Below are 15,683 nucleotides of genomic sequence, written 5' to 3'. Positions count from 1 at the left end.
TGCGATCTGCACACCAGACTGGAAACAGTTAACACTTGCACATAGAAGACCACCAGCAGCCAAAGCAATGGGTGGTTCACACTACCCAGCTACCTGTAGAAGCTGGGCCACAGTTGAAGATAGGTAGATGGAAACGACCCTTCTCAGTAAGCAGGGACCTCACAGCCCCTTGTGCCTCAGTCTGTATGGGAGGAACCCCCAAGGCAGTCAGCTGGGCTGGGCTCCACCCTGCTCCTCCCCATCCTAGCCCAGGCAGGCAGGGGACTAGCGCAGGGCAGGATCTGGTGTGGTGACTGCTCAGAGAGGATGAGGCTGGCCATGGACAATTAGCAGCCTAATCCCATTGGAGGTGGGAGGCCAGTGCTCACCAGCAAGAGCCTTGGGATCAATACCTCACAAGGCGCTGCCAATTAGTGAGGCTGGCGCCTGGCTTCCAGCCCTGTGCTCTCGCTGTGCTGCTGGAGCAGGCAGGTCCGCCATCACTGTAATTAACTGACGCTATTCAGCCGGAATGGCGGAGTGGGTCAGAGAGCTGGAGACAGCCTGCAGATGAAGAGGCGCACGGTGCCTGCATCACCTTTGCTGCCTGATCCCACAGATCAGGGCAAGACCCTATGGGCGGCGCATGTTATTAAGAGTTGAGCCCCCAAAGACAAGAGCTTGGGCAGCCCTAGCCAGCTAGTATAGATACAACCATAACTGTACAGACAACTGCTGAGCATCTCTCTTCCTGAATCCGTATGCGTGTGTTTGTGTGTGTGAGAGTGATTTCAAGGGTCTTTCTTAATTGTTCTCACTGTATTCATTGAGTGTCTGATTGAACCTGGAGCTCAACTGATGAATGTGACTGGCTAGCTTGCCCCGGCATCCTTCCATCTCTGCCTCCTAGGGAGCTGAATTCAGGTCCTCACATGGGCACAGCGGGCACTTTATCCCCAGCTCCCAAAGCCACAGGCCTGGGCCCAGCCAACAAGGAACACAGGAAGTGAGGCGGGTAAGGGCTGTCCCACATAGCCCTGTGTATCTGCGGCTTGACTCTGTGGCACAGTACCTTGCTCAGCAAGGGAAGGGAAGAGTTGCTGAACCAACACAGTGGCAGAACAAGCCCGTGGCTCCCAAGGATGGCTTGAACAGACACAGCCCACCCCTTCTCATGTGATGGAAACGGTGAAGGATTCTGGGACACTTAGCAAGTCCACAGAGGGTCTAGTTCCAGCCTCTGTGAAAAAAGGACCCACTAAGTCCCCGCCCCAATCACAGGGCAGGCAAGCCCAAAGGTCCCTGCACCTGTTCTTATGGCCACTCCTGTCAGGTATCCTGTCTGTCCCCATCAGCTCTGACATAGCCTCTGAGTAGGAAAAGCTGTCCTGCTATGCATTCCAATGCCAGAGTCATTCTGAAAGCCTTGATGGGAAGCCATGTTGTCCCTGAAGCCCACTGGGCTGCGCCTGGTGTCCGGGCTGGTAGAGGGGTCTCCCATCTCAGGGACTGTTCCTCTCTTCCCTGTAGACTTGAGCTACTGCCACCGGCCAATCTGGGAGGGGGGCACACGTCACAGGATAAGAAAGAAAGTCCAACCAGCTCTATGGTCAGTTGCTGAGTGGGGAAAGTGAGTGCTGGCAGGGAAGGACCTAGGACCAAGGCACGGCAACCTAGGAAGGGAAGCCTCTGGACTCCCCCACAGGTCCCTGTGTGGTAGGTACAAACACCCAGGCATGCAGCAGCAAACACTAGAGATGGCATCAGCCACGACCCGCAGCTTTGAGGAGAGACAGCCAAGCAGAATCACAGAGGGGCCATGTGCTGCTGGACAGGCCTCACCTCCTGCTCCACCAGCAGGTCTTCATGTATGCTGCAGACCCGAGGCTGCGTGGCCTTGGTGCCCAGCTGTGAGCCAAGGGGGATGTTGGCAGCTGCCGAGGTCCTGTACCCAGGACCAGTCATTAAACCCAAGTCAACAAGGAGGAAGGTGCTAAGATTTCAGAGGAACACTTTCCAGGGCTACTCAACGGGCAAAGAACATGACTGCAGCACACAGCACAGATCCGGAAGAACAGAGGCTGGGAGGAGCCAGCAAGAGTCCCTTGGGTTGGGCTCTGCCCCAACGCCATTGTGTCAGGACACTGGAGAGGGTGGTGTAGAGAGAGTGAGGAAGGGAGGTAACAGAGGGGGTCTGGGGAGGGAAAGCGACGGGAAGTCACCCTGGCACCAGCCTACTTGCCCCCTGTCACCTGGGCCAGCTGTGGCTACAGACTCTTCCTGCCCTTCCTGGCCTCTTGCACGACAGCTAGCCCCACTGCTCACACCTGAGCCACAGACAGACGGGGCTCCAGACAACCGCTGAGATGCCTAGCCCTGCCAGGCAGGCCATTTGTTTTGTTGCTTTCTCTGAAAGAGGCAGATTTACAAGGAGATGCGCATAGGATGCATAGCTTCCACTCAGCCCACCCTGCAGCAGACGTGCGAGCAGGTGGGGGCTACCTGCCTCAACACAGAGGGGTGTGCTCCAGCCTCAGCCTCTCTGGGGGCTGGATATGGATTTCACCCACCACCCACGGTAACTAGATGCCCCTGGGTTACAAGGTCTGCGACAAGACAGGCAGGCGCGAAGACTAGCGGAAGGCTCGGAGCACTGGGGATGTCTAATCGGAAGCTTAACCACTGCAGCCCACCCTGTCAGCCTCTCCCCGCGGGTGTCCAAGTGGCGAACAGTGGGTACAAGAAGGATCTTCCTCCCTCCTCCCCCATGTGCTTCCTGGGAAAGAGGGGGCCCAAGGCTCCAGGTGTCCTGGAACTGAGGGTACACATAGCTCTGAGTGCTGTGTGGGCCTCCCGACAATCAGCTAAGGACATGTGGGCTCCCGTTGCAGCCCCGCCCCCCTCAGCAGACGGCACCAGGGCCCCATGGGAGATGAGCAGATTGCCACACAGCTTGGGCCCTCCCTGGCAGCACCCGGCTTTATCTCTCACAGGTGGGGGCAGTGACGAGGGGGCTCTACAGCTTGCTCTCCATAGAGGCCAGGGAGCTTTTGCCTAGGACAGCTCTGAGGATTTGTCTATGGGGCCTGGCTGGAGGCTTGAGACATGGCTCCGGATATGAGAGTTCCCAGAGGCTGCTGCCAGGGGCTCCCAACACCCTTTACCCAGTAGCTTAACAAACCCACTGAACACTCTGGGAACCCTTGCTCAAGGCAGCTGTGCTAATGTCTAGGAGGCGGGAAGCACAGAGAGATGAAGACCCCTACAGAGCAGCAGGGTGGACAGGGCCAACAGGAGTGCCCAATGGCGGCCTCTCAAGCTGGGCTCAACTATCAGGAAACATGAGCTCTGTGCTGAAGAGCCTTTGCCAGGGAAAGGGCAACACCTCTGAGAGGGTGAATCCCATCCTGTGCAGCTGAGAACCTAACGCTGTCACAACACATGGATGGGAGCAGCTTCAGGATGGCTGAGCAGCCTGGGGACGGTTTCCGGAGTCTCTACACTGATGGGAGCAGCCAGCACAGGAAAGATCCAGGGGTCCAGCCTGGGGCAAGATTTACTTAAGCCCATAGCCTAATAATGCTTCTTCCAGAAACCAGTGTACAAGCTGGGGTGCTCCTTGTGTCCTCCTCCCTCCAAGGAAGCCTGTATCTGGCATCATAGGGAGGTCAGAGGATACTGGACCTGCAGCTGCCTAGGCCTAGCCAGGCCAAGAGAACCACAGCAGTTGGAACCACAATGGCTCACTAGGTTCCCCTAAGTTTACAGATTGAGGACATTAGCAAGGGTTTAAGCCAGGAGGGGAGAAGCACAGTCAGGGGCAGTAAGATTGGAAGGTGGAGAGGCTGGAGAGATGGCCCAGAGGTTAAGAGCATGGGCTGCTCTTCTAAAGGTCCTGAGTTCAATTCCCAGCAACTACAGGGTGGCTCACAACCATCTATGATGGGATCTGGTGCCCTCTTCTGGCATGCAAGCATGCATGCAACTGCAGACAGAACACTGTATATGTAATAAATATATAAATCTTTGCCAGGTGGTGATAGCAGATCTCTGTGAGTTCGAGGCCAGTCCGTTCTACAGAGGAAGTTCCAGGACAGGCTTCAAAGCTACAGAGAAACCCTGTTCTGAAAACCAAACAAATAAAAACAACAACAAAAATCTATCTATACCTATTGGAAGTTGGTGTAGATACAATCGGACCCCAGAAATAGCATGGGGGGGAAGGAGTCAGGGCCACATTCACTAAGCAGTTATGTTCACTCTCTCTAGATCAAAACTGACTACATCAGAGGCAGCCCAAAACTGACGCTCAGAGAATTAAGCCAACCTGCCAGGGCACACAGCAAGTAATTAAAGGTGTCAGGATGGAGCTGGCTCGGTGAATCTAGCATCTTCTGGCCTGTCATACCTTGGCCCTCCCTTAGGCTAGGGTTCCCACCTGGCCCAGCTGGTGTGACCGAGCCCCATGGGGCCAATGGAGGACTTGGGAGGGGCCAACTTCTCTTCTCTGGGGCAGAGCAAATGAGACGGCATGCTGATTGCATTGTCTGGATTGAATTTTTAAACTGTACCCTCGAGACACACATCAGCCTAGGAGAGCACAGTCAAACGGCTAAAAATACAAAGATGTTTCCAGGAAAGGTGGGAATGGGACAGAGAGAGCTTGGGGTAAGGTAGGGGGTGCACAGAGCAAGCCCTTGCAAAAGCACCAGCTCTGGAAGCCACCATCCCTCCACTAAAGATCCTTCCACTGCTGGAGTGGGCCGAGAGCCACCATGGGCTTTCATGGTGGGCAGCTCAGAAGCCTGCCTTGTAGGGGCCTCAGAACACAAGCCTGGAATTGCCTGAGATCAGTGTCTCCAATCTTCAGGCTCAGCTTCTCCCAGTGACACCGAGGGAGAGTCAGAGAAAAGTGAGACATTGGGTGGGTCCAGAGAGGCGGCATGCCTTACCTGCCTGCCTGCCTCCCCATGGGATCAGCACGGGAAGGCTAGATGCCTTGCACAGTGGGGCAAAGGATGCAACAGCTAGAACCACATGGCAGATACACGAACCCAACCTGGCACTATCAGAGCAGACTAGGGACTGGGGACTTGGGGGAAGGGCTGAGGGTAGGTAGACAGACAATCCTGCGGGGGACACAGAAAATGTTCTGAAATCCCAGAGAAGGGGACAGCTGCACAACCACTAAAGGTTGAGTGGGACTGGCTATATGGTTCAGGGGTAGGACTTGCCTAGCATGCACAAACAAGGCCTGGGTTCCATCTGCAGCACTTTGTAAACTGGGTGTGGCAGCCATCAAGAGAACACAAACAGTTCCAGGCTAACCTGGGCTACAAAACACCCTGTCTCAAGAAAATATTTAAACAGGGCAGTGGTGGCACACACCTTTAATCCCAGCACACACCGGGGAGGCAGGAGAAGGCGGATCTCTAAATTTGAGGACGGCCTGGTCTATAGAACAAGTTCCAGGACAGTCAGGGCAACACAGAAAAAAACTCTTGGGAAAAAAAAAAAAAAAAAAACCAACAGTAACAAAATTTAAAATATGGCTCGGGGAATGAAGTAGTCCGGAAGCACCTACCTGATAAGAGTTTCGATAAACTGACAGTCCAAAGCCCAGGAGGCAAATCCAGCCCTCCACAGCCCTCAAACCTAGTCCTTCTGCACCATACTGGTGGGTACTGAACAAGGAACTTCCTCCTCCTAGAACCGCCTGCATCAGCCCTAGCTCCAGCTGTTCAGGTCCTCGCCAGTTCTCAGCAGTGGAAGCAGCAGGGGACAGGAGGATCCACTACTGTGACACCCCCCACCCCCGAACTTCAGCTTTAGCATCTGTATGACACACCATCCCAGCAACGCCACCAGTCCAACAGACTGGTCCAAACTGAGGTGGCAAAGAACAACTAAGGGTCCTACCCTTAGCCTTGGGGGGTAGGCCTTTGCTTCACTCTGCTGTCAAGACGCCCACAGCATCCAGCATGCCCCGGGGTCCCCAGACAACAAGCACCCCAAGTCTGAGGTCCCCATCTGCACATGGGGAAGATTCAGGAGACAAATCGCGAACACAGGTCTGAGTCGGCTGCACTGCTGGCTCCATTATCCCTGTCCCAGCGTGGCACAAAGTTCCCGGGGAACCAGGTGTCCAGGTCATAGCCAAGAGAGGGTAGGCCTGGGGGACACTGCACCTGCTGTCGCCCATCTACCCTATTTCCATCCAATGAGGCCTGCAGTCTCTGGCACTTGGCCCACCAACTGGCCATAGGATCGCACCGGATGCTGCAAGATGAAGAAGCAGATGTGGCCAGCTTCTTCTTCAGGGCCACCAGAGCCAGGCCAGCGTCCAACCAAGGCGGGCTGGTTCAGGTGTGGTTCTTACCAACAGCCCCCTCCACGAGGTAGACGAAGAGGCCTGCGTTGGGTGGAGGTGGACCACCTTCCCCCTGCTCTGGCACCTCTACTGCCCGTTTCAGTCATGTCCCTACCTCTGCCAGCACCCAGGCCAGAGAAGGCTAGGAAATCAGGAAATCCTGACCCCACACCTCGAGTATACTTCCATTCCTCTGCGAGCCTAAGTGTAGGCCATCAAGCAAGGCCATCGATGGTTCCTGCAGCATCCCTGGGGTCCAGGGCCTTGGGACTTTGAGACAAAGCAGATGGCACCTGGGTTTCCATGCTTTGGCTACCTGCCTCTGAGCAGTGAGTCCAGGAGATGCCAGAATCCAAAGAGCTCAAGTGTGCAGGAATAAAATGACCCATCTGTGCCACTGGCACTCCCTGACCAGCATGTTACAGGGCACGAGAAGTGCCCCGAAAGCAGAGCCAAGGGGGGCCTAAGAGAGCCTTGTGTGTCAACAAAACGACTAAATTCAGAAAGGGCCAGCCTTTGCCCAAAGCAACACAGTATGTCCCAGGTCTGAGCAAATCTCTGGTCCCTCTAGGGCATGTGCCCACTCGATCACAAGGAAGAGCCAAAAGGATACAGGCTACAGTGGCTTTGGCTATACTGGAAACCCCATGCCCTCTGCTATACCAGGGATGGGGAGGCACACGGCTGGCACTAATTAGGTCAGATAACAGATAAGAAGCTACCCCTCGAGTGAGGCGGGGCTCCAGGACACGGCCACTCGGAATCACCACAGCCTTCCCCATGGCAAGTCCACTTGCCCACCAAGGAGCTCCTACATTGGCCACTGAAGCTAAGGGGGGCAGAGGCGGGCAGAGGCAGGCAGAGAGGAAGGCACAGCGAAGCAGGGTGTAGGTCTGGGGTCAGAAGCTAGAGTTATGATGACGGCTGCATCCAGGCTGGTACTGCCTGGATGCAGTACGGGGTGGGATGACACGCAGGCTGCGCAGTTGTCTCCTGTGGCCATGCCAGCCAGAGAGATGCACTTTGTGGGCAGGCAGGGGGCATCCCATGAGCTGGTGGCCTGGTGCCTCTTACCTCTGGGCTCCTCTGCCTGTTTGGCGAGTTTGCGCAGCGCGGCAGCAAAGCTGGAGGATGGCGCGGCCTGGGCCGACAGCGTACTGCTGGTGGCCGGGCTACCGGTGGGCACCAGGGCGCCATTGAGTGGCGAGGGGGTGAGGGGGTTGACGGTGGCGGTGGTCCTGGTCGCCGTGGAAAGCATCCCTATTGAAGGGGACTTGGGCTCATGGCTCATGCCTGAAACAGGAAAAGAAGAACCAGTGTCACCCAGAGAGCAGAGCGCCAGCACCGGAGGGGCTGCAGCGGCATGCAGCAAGAGCCGAAGGCCACAGGAGCAGAGCACAGCCAGCGCTGCAGACAGCAGACCCCATTCCCACAGTCCAACTGGCCCGACGGGTGTGAGGGCACCCCAACGATGCTGGCCCCTGGACCAGCTCTCCAGAACCAAGCCTACAGACGGTGCCCCAAAGCGTCATATCCAGGGCCCTACCAGACCCAAGTGTCGAGGAAGGAGACTGAGGCAGGGCCTGGAGCACAGAGCTGAAATGACCAATGAGACAACACGACAAGCAGCTGACAGTTACGGGGCGTGGAACTACTAGTCATCTGCAACAGCATCGAAGATGCCTGCACAACTGCTCCATATTACAGAGAAGGAAACCCAAGGCCCCAGTGGGGTCAATGCAAACGCAGCACCTATCACTTCTTAGGCCAGCTTGGGGTCCTACGGTCCCTACATTCTCCAACTCTCCAATCTACCTCAGACAGGAGCGGTTGGCAGCAAAGGACACAGACAACCACAGCCCCTGGTGAGGCCCTTCTTGTCTTCCAGTCCCCCGGGCAGATAGACACACTCAAGCCACAATGCCGAAGAAGCAGCTTCCACAGGTCTTGGCAGAGTCCTGGTTTAAGAGGCCACCCCAAAGGTATCATCCATGACTGTGAGCCAGACCTGCCCAGCTAAGCTTCAGTCCCTGACCCACAGAGACTCCAGGCACCAACCTTGGGGCAGTTTACGATGTGGCACAGGGTCTGGAATGAGCTGTTAACCAAAGTTGATCAGAAGCCAAGAACCGCCAATCCGCAAACAGACCCGAGCCTCAGCCTCCACCACTGCACAGCTACCTCAGGTGCCACCAGCTCCTCCACCCCAGCAAGCCGGCACCTGCCTCCACCCCTCATTCCATTCAGTGAAGGTGTCCTTGGACTCATTTCACAGATATGAGTGGGTAGGCCCAGCACAGGGTGGCTCAGAGTAGGGCTGGGACCACTCCAGCGCAGCAGGAGCTATGTCCTGTGTGACACAAGCTGCCTCAGACCCCAGCTACCCACACCAGGCGGGCACCAAGGCAGATGGAGATGCGAAGAGCTGCAGCTCGCTGTACAGCTACAGGCTTATCTCCTGAATCTGAGGAGGAAAACGTGCCACAGTGGGGACTTTCAAGATGCCTAGGGGGTCTGAGCAGACACGCCAGGCCCTGTAGGTGTGGGGAGATGGCAGAGAGCCGGCAGAGCACAGACTGTGTGGTGAGCAGGACCCTTCCCTCCGTACCACATGCTACCAGTGTCCCCATCATGTTCCTGTGGGGGACCCACTCCTGGGGTCTCCAGCAGCCTCAGGTCCAGAGCATAACTGCCCTTCCTCCCACTCTTAGGGGGGTCCCCCAAGCCTAGGTCCTAAAGGTATCAGTATGTTCCTAGCCTGGGAAACTGCTCTCATGTCAGGTCACTTAAAATAGAATGCCAAATGAGCGGCTTCATTAGGGGGAGTCTAAAATTAGCATCACTCCTCACATGCGCACATGGGGCTGGTGGGGGAGGGGCAGGGGAAAGCTTCGGGTACCAGAGAGGATACACTGCCAAACTGGGGGTGCTCAAGAATCCCCTCACTCACTGGCCTAGACCCATCAGAGCTGGTGCCTGTTCTGTGCCTGGCATCCCCTGAAGACAAGCTACCTCCAACAGGTAGGGGTAGCAGGAGGGGAGAGGTGGGCACAGGATGCTCGCTCTCCCTGCCCTCATTAGGGGGTATTTATTAACTTCTGTGCTCCCAGCCGTTGACTGGACCCTCATCTATGAGATCACCTCACGTGAATTTATTATCCTAACAGCTGGGAATAAGCTCTGCGGTGCAAGGGCCATGACGGATGAGGCCAGGGGCTGCCTGCACAGTCCACGCAGCTCAGCGGGGAAGCGAGCCTGGATCTAGGCGGCCTCAAGCGCTGCCCTATACAGGCTCCTTCCAGCTGCTTTGTCCAAGCATTCACTCTTCACTCGCAATTAACTCAGCCTCAGCTTTCTTCTCTCTAGATCTAGAACTCAGCTGAGAGCTCAGGTTTCTGCCAGAAGCCACTAAGAGCACCCACAAAAGGGCCCAGGACAGCCAGGTTGCCTCGTGTACCCTGCCTTGCCTGCCCCACACAGAGCATTTCCTCCCCTTTCCCTACATAGGTTTCTAACATGGCCAGAAGCATCATTGCTTTTGGACCCTGCCAAAGGTCTGACCCCAGGGTACCAGGCAGGTGATACTGTCCAATTCACCTCACTCTGGTCCTTCACTGCTGACCCTAGCGAGCTTCACAGGACTGGGGTGGGGGGGGGGGGTGGTCTCCAAAGCCACTTCCCTCCTGCTATATGTCAGGAGTTATTAATCAGCCCAGCCTCCCTCCCGTTGAAGCCGTAATTACTGTCCCTTTCATCCCAGCTCCTCCCAGCACCAGACCTCAGGCTTGCTCCTTCTGCTCTGTAATTACCAGCTAATAGCTGAGATGAATTTTCTGGAGGCCCGGTTCAAGCACCAATCTGCCCCCTCCTCCCCCAGCAGCCCCTCACCCCAGGGTAATTACACCCAGGGAAGCTGTACCCAGCAGAACAGAGCTTCTCAGGCAGTCTGGACCTGGATGCTCTATCTGCCCTTCTCCATCATTTCTCGTTACTGCACACTGAAATGTTTGTGAACAGACAGGGGCCAGCCCAGCCCAGGCTCCACACCCGCCCCCTTGATCCCCGCTACCCTGAGGGTGATGCTTCCGAAGCTCTAACAAGGCTGGGGTCACCCTGCTGCAGGGACCCGGTGGCTGCGGTAGTACGGGGTGCCACATGATCCCCAGAGCCTGGATGGCTTCATAATAAATTCATTATTATGTGTGCTGCCGGCTTGTTCTGAGGGCACCCATGTGAGGCAGCTTCTCCACGGGTGGGGTAGGGAGGCCTGCTGATGTTCAATGGTGAGCCTATGGCCCAGGCTGCTACCCATACTCCCAAGGTCAGTTCCCCTAAGGTCTTCCCCAGCACAAGACATCAGAGAAAACAGCAGATGGTGGCTCCTGACCCAAGACCCCGAAAGCAGAGAAAACAGCAGGCAAGTGGGGGTGGCCTGGATATGACAGGGGCTCTGATTTGGGGGGTCAAAGGGGAATAAAGCAGCCAGGCAGAATGAGGGAGGCAGAAGATGCTACCCACAGCTTGGAGTGCAGTTAATGCCTAAGCAGCCTCTGGGGTTTCCTGCAGCCACCGCAGGGCAGAGGATGGGGACACCTTGGGTTTACTGACACTCCTCGGCGTCTCCCCGTCCAACACCAGGCTGTCAAAGGTCCTGCTGACTTAGTATTCAAAATACTTGGAGTACCATGCGACAAGAGCACCACACGAGTGGCTCAAAAATGTGCAAAGAAATGGTGTGCAAACTTGTCACCCCAGGTACTCAGAGGGCTGAGGCACGAGGACCGCAGGCGCATTGCCAACCTAGTGAGACTTAGTGAGAGCCCATCTCAAAACAAGTAGTAAAAAGGCAGCTGGGGAGTCCCTGAGTGCAGGGCCCAGAATGGCAAAGTAAGGGAGGGAGGGAGGGCGAGAGGAAGGAGAGAGTCACAAGGCTCTACAGCTGCGGGAGGGGAGGGCAAGACAAGAAGGCACTGCGCTTGGCCAGTATGCGGCCAGCTGACAAAGGCCTCTGAGAATCACCTGACAAGGTACAAAGCAGCAGATCAGGAGCCTCAGAGGTTCCCAGGTGGCAGCAGGGATGGAAGGGAGGCAACAGATGGCAACGACATTTGACGCGATTATTCTAAGTGGCTGCTGTGCGTGAGAAGCCTGGCGTGGGCAGAAGAAGGGCTGCAGAGCCACCCACACCAGCTCGGCAAAAACCCACCAGAGAAAAAGGCCGCCGAGGTCGGGAAGCCAGCAGTGGGGGCTGAGGCTACTAACAGCTCATAGCCCAGCAGCATCCCTGATGGTAACCTAACAACAGGCGGTGGAACTAGCTTGGAGTCAGGCGTGTGCACGTGGCTTCTGTAATAGTAACACTCCCTTCCTGCAGGTGCCCTTCACATCACAAGATCCCACAAACCATCCTGAGCAACAGGCAGGCAGAGCTGATCCTGTCCTTCTACAAATCCCCTCGCCAGCTGCTGCTAACACTGTGGGCAGGGACTAGGGACCGTGCTGTGTCCTGTCCTCAGTGTGACTACTGTATCTATCCCATACTGCCTCCCGGACACAGACGCTCTGCCATTCCCCAGAGGGCCACTGAGGCTGGAAGGGAGCCACACCTTGCTCTAGGCTCTGTCCTGTGCCACTGGGCAGGAGGAGATGCTGGGTTCAGGGACCCTTCAGCTGTCCTGGGGAGCCCACAGCATGCCATGCCAGCCTCAGAGGGACAAGGAGGACAGGCAGTCTGCTGCTCAAGAGGCAACATCTCCCAGCAGCAGCTTCCGTACACCGCAGCGAGCCCCGCGTGGCCCAAGGCACCTTCAGACACTCCATCAGCCACAAAGAGCCCTTTCAGCAGACACTGCTCCCCAAGTCCCCAAAAGAAAATGCCCAAGCTGTCCCAGACTGAGGCCATGTGCTTTCAAGTTTCTGCGGGAGGGAGGCCAGGAGCCAGCAGGTCAAGGCCAGGGCCCTGAATGGTCGACGCCTGCTGGGAGGCTACAGGCAGGTGAAGCCCAGTTCCCCAGTGATTCCCAGGTCCCACCAAGACAGGCCCTCCAGTCCCACTTCCTGTTTCGGCTGGAGGAAGCTGAGCAGACCCAAGGGACTGCATGAGAAGTTAGGACAGAAGTCCTAACTTAAAGCCTCTCCCACAAGGCCCTGTACCCAGGCCAGAGCTAGAGACCACGTCATACACCAGCCACGTCTCAGCATATCAACAGGTGCTAGGTGCCAGGCAGATTCCTGAAAGAGGGCTGGAGACAAGGCCTGGCCAGGCTGCTTCCCACAAGGCAGGAGGTAGATGTACACATACTCTAATGGAAGTCGTGGTCTACATTGAAGTTCCTTGGTCTCAGCCATTCACCAGCTCTGCCACAGGCTGGGTAGCCTTTGAGGGTCACCTTCAGCTTTCCTGATCAACCATGAGGAGCCAACCACGCTCTGGCTGCATGGGACACAGTGGCCTGAGTCTATTTGCCCTCGAGTCATGTCATGTTTAAATGAGAACAGAGGAGAAAATCTTAAGGCAGAGTTCAGGTCAAAATGAAGATTCAGTTTCTTTCAAGCCATAAAACGACAAACCCCCAAGTCGGGGGTCCCACGACTGTCTCTCTAGGTCTCAGGTAGACACACTCCCCAGCTCTGGCCTCACAAACAGCCAGGGCAGTATGCAGATTCCAGGAACTGGAGACACAGGGTCCCACTAGGACCCTCAGGTTTCATTCCATGTTGTTAGCATGCTGACTCCTTCCTGAACTCAAGAGGAAGTGGGGGAAGGGCCCACCCAGGAGCATCCCTATTCTCCGACTGCAGCCTGTCAACCCAAATCTGCCTGTCACTCAAATCAGATTGTGGTCTTGCTCAAAATCGTATTGTAAACAGTTAAGTTGCTCTCCCCAAGGTTTGTCTAGGGGGCCCGCAGAAAGGTGCTGACCACCAAGCCTGACAGCTTGAGTTTGAAGGTGCAAGGAGAGAACCAACTCACAAGCTGACCTACACACACACACACACACACACACACACACACACACACACACTAAAGAAATGTAATTTTAAAATTAAAAAACATCCATTTGGGGGCTGGGATGTATCTCAGGAACAGCCTGCTTGCCTGGACAAAGGTCCATTCTTCCAGTTGTTCAAAGTAGTCCCTAGTGGAGTGACACATGGGGACGTGTGTGTAAACTGACAATGTACATGAACCTGGACTACAGACCCCTGCAGCCGAGTTCTGAGGAGTGCCCCTACCAGTATCATCTATCTAGGACAAAGTCACTCAGGGACTGAAAGAAAGCTCCAGAACATTGTCTCAATATCAGACTCTTCTACCATCTTCAAAACCCAACATGCCATGCCCAGACATCATTAAATGTCTCACTGGGGTTGGGGGTGGAACCAACCAAGTACCCCCAGGCCAAGATGGACTCCTTCATCAGGGAGAAACTTCCTCCACAAACAGCTACAATCCCGGACAAATAGGTTACCATCTCTAGGTTGCACGTGTTCTTTGTCCACCTGAGTGGCCAACCATCCACACCCAAATAATCTTGGCAGCTTAAGCATACCCACATCCTGCAGAATTCTGGAACCTCTAGTGTGTAACCCAGATTTGACCCAACCCTGCAGCAGGATGGCCTAATGCCTGAGACCCAGGCTGCTAGGGATTCCCATGTGGGAAGACAATACTCATAGCCAAGGCTGGCTAAACACAGGATCCATTTCCCTCATCAGCACCTCCACCCCAGGGTAGGTAAGAGCCAGCAAAGTCCTGACCTGAAACAAAAGGGACCAGCAGCTTGGGCACCGGCATGTTCACCATACGCTCCCATGGAGAAGAAGCAACCAAAGTCTACATACAAGACCCACGGATGCGTCCTACACACGAAGGCACGAGGCCTAATGTGAGTTTATTTACTTTTAGCTTTCATCCCCTCTGAGAATAGTACATGCTTTAAGTGTTGTCTTCCCAACCCCAAGCTCAAAGTGATCCTACAGCCCCCAACATGCCAGATCAGTAACCGTTGCTAAGCCACATTCCCAACCCCACAGATTTAATAGTTTGAGGTACGGACAGCTTCACAGCATAGAGTTCTACTGTGGAGCCAGGTCAGTGTTTACAACTGGTTATGATTTTGGAGTGGTTAGGGGCTTTGGTTCAGGGCTGTATAACCTGTCTTAAAGACTTAGAAGGCTTACCTCCACATTCCCTTCCCACTTGGGAACCGCCATGCAGGTAGAAGGCTTGGTGCATAAGGGATGGACACCAGGAAACTTCCAGTCAACGTCCACTTCCAGAATTCAGTCTATTTCATGGGCTCTAGCTGGAAACAGCTGGGCATGGTGGTGCACAACTTTACCCCAGCAGTAGGGAAGTAGGGAAACCGAGGCCCAGGGTGTGGGCTCAAGGCCAGCCTGATCTACATAGCAGTTCGAGGCCAGCCAAGTGTTACGTGGTAAGACCCTGTCTCAGCAAGATAAAAAAAAAGTAACAGATAAGACTGAGGCTCCTAGCTACATCACAAGTAGAAAATATCAAGAATGGAAAGTGGGGGCTGGAGAGATAGCTCAGTGGTTAAGAACACTGACTGCTCTTCCAAAGGACCTGGGTTCAATTCCCAGCACCCACACGGCAGCTCACAACTGTCTGTAACTCCAAGATCTGACAACCTTCACACAGACATGCATGCAGACAAAACACCAAGACACACAAAATAAAAATAAATTTAAAAAAATGGAAAGTGCATTTACAACCATAACCTACTAAACATGGTAGTGGCCTGCAAAGTTCCCCTTACAACCAGTAGCTAACCTGGGACAGCAGCTGGTTCCTGGCACCAGGAGAGGTGGCCACCCACAAACAGCAGTACCCTAGAGGAAGGTCCAGATTCATAAGTGAGATAGATGAGTTTGTCTATACTGCAATCCTAGCAAGGCTCTAAGTTCAAGGCCATTTTTGCTACAGTCAGTTGGCTATAGCTGTCCAGCCTGGGCTACAGAAGACCCTGTCTCAAACAAAAACAGCACCCCCCAAATGGGGGGTGGGGTGCTGGGGAAATGGCTCAGTGGTTAAGAGCACTTACTATTCTTGCAGAGGACCTGGGTTGGTTACCTGGAACCTACATGGTGGCTCACAACCATCTGACTAGAGAATCCAGCACTTTCTTCTGGCCTCTGAGATCACTGCATGCTCATGGTGCACATATACACCTGGCAAAAACACTCATACGTATAAAATGAAAACAAATCTTAAGGGGGGGGGCTGGTGATAGGGCTCTGTGGCAGACACCTCAAATGCACAAGGCAGTAGTTTCCATGCCCCACCCCTGGCCCCAAAAAGAACAAAAAA

At 54.9% G+C, this 15,683-nt stretch overlaps 1 protein-coding gene across 11 annotated transcripts in view; it reads right to left on the bottom strand.

Annotated features, from left to right (window-relative positions):
* Positions 1-15,683, bottom strand: part of Gse1 (Gse1 coiled-coil protein) — a 342,813-nt gene that overhangs the window by 21,349 nt on the left and 305,781 nt on the right. For 6 of the 11 annotated variants that reach the window (XR_005283292.1, XM_038312424.1, XM_038312423.1 and 3 more), the window contains one exon: positions 7,424-7,642. The exons of 3 other annotated variants lie outside the window; for them this stretch is intronic. Coding sequence is in view for 7 of the 8 variants with exons in the window: in XM_038312424.1 (XP_038168352.1) it covers positions 7,424-7,642 (219 nt within the window). In the remaining variant the exon portion in view is untranslated. Of the gene's footprint in view, positions 1-7,423; positions 7,643-14,533; positions 14,799-15,146; positions 15,290-15,683 lie in introns of those variants that run through there. 2 more of the 11 variants (XM_038312426.1, XM_038312427.1) reach the window with 2 other exon arrangements.

Source organism: Arvicola amphibius, chromosome 15 (genome assembly GCF_903992535.2).
Source record: "Arvicola amphibius chromosome 15, mArvAmp1.2, whole genome shotgun sequence".
Classification (NCBI taxonomy): Eukaryota; Metazoa; Chordata; class Mammalia; order Rodentia; family Cricetidae; genus Arvicola; species Arvicola amphibius.
The sequence above is the reverse complement of the archived record's forward strand: the minus strand, read 5'-3'. Positions and strand labels throughout refer to the sequence as shown.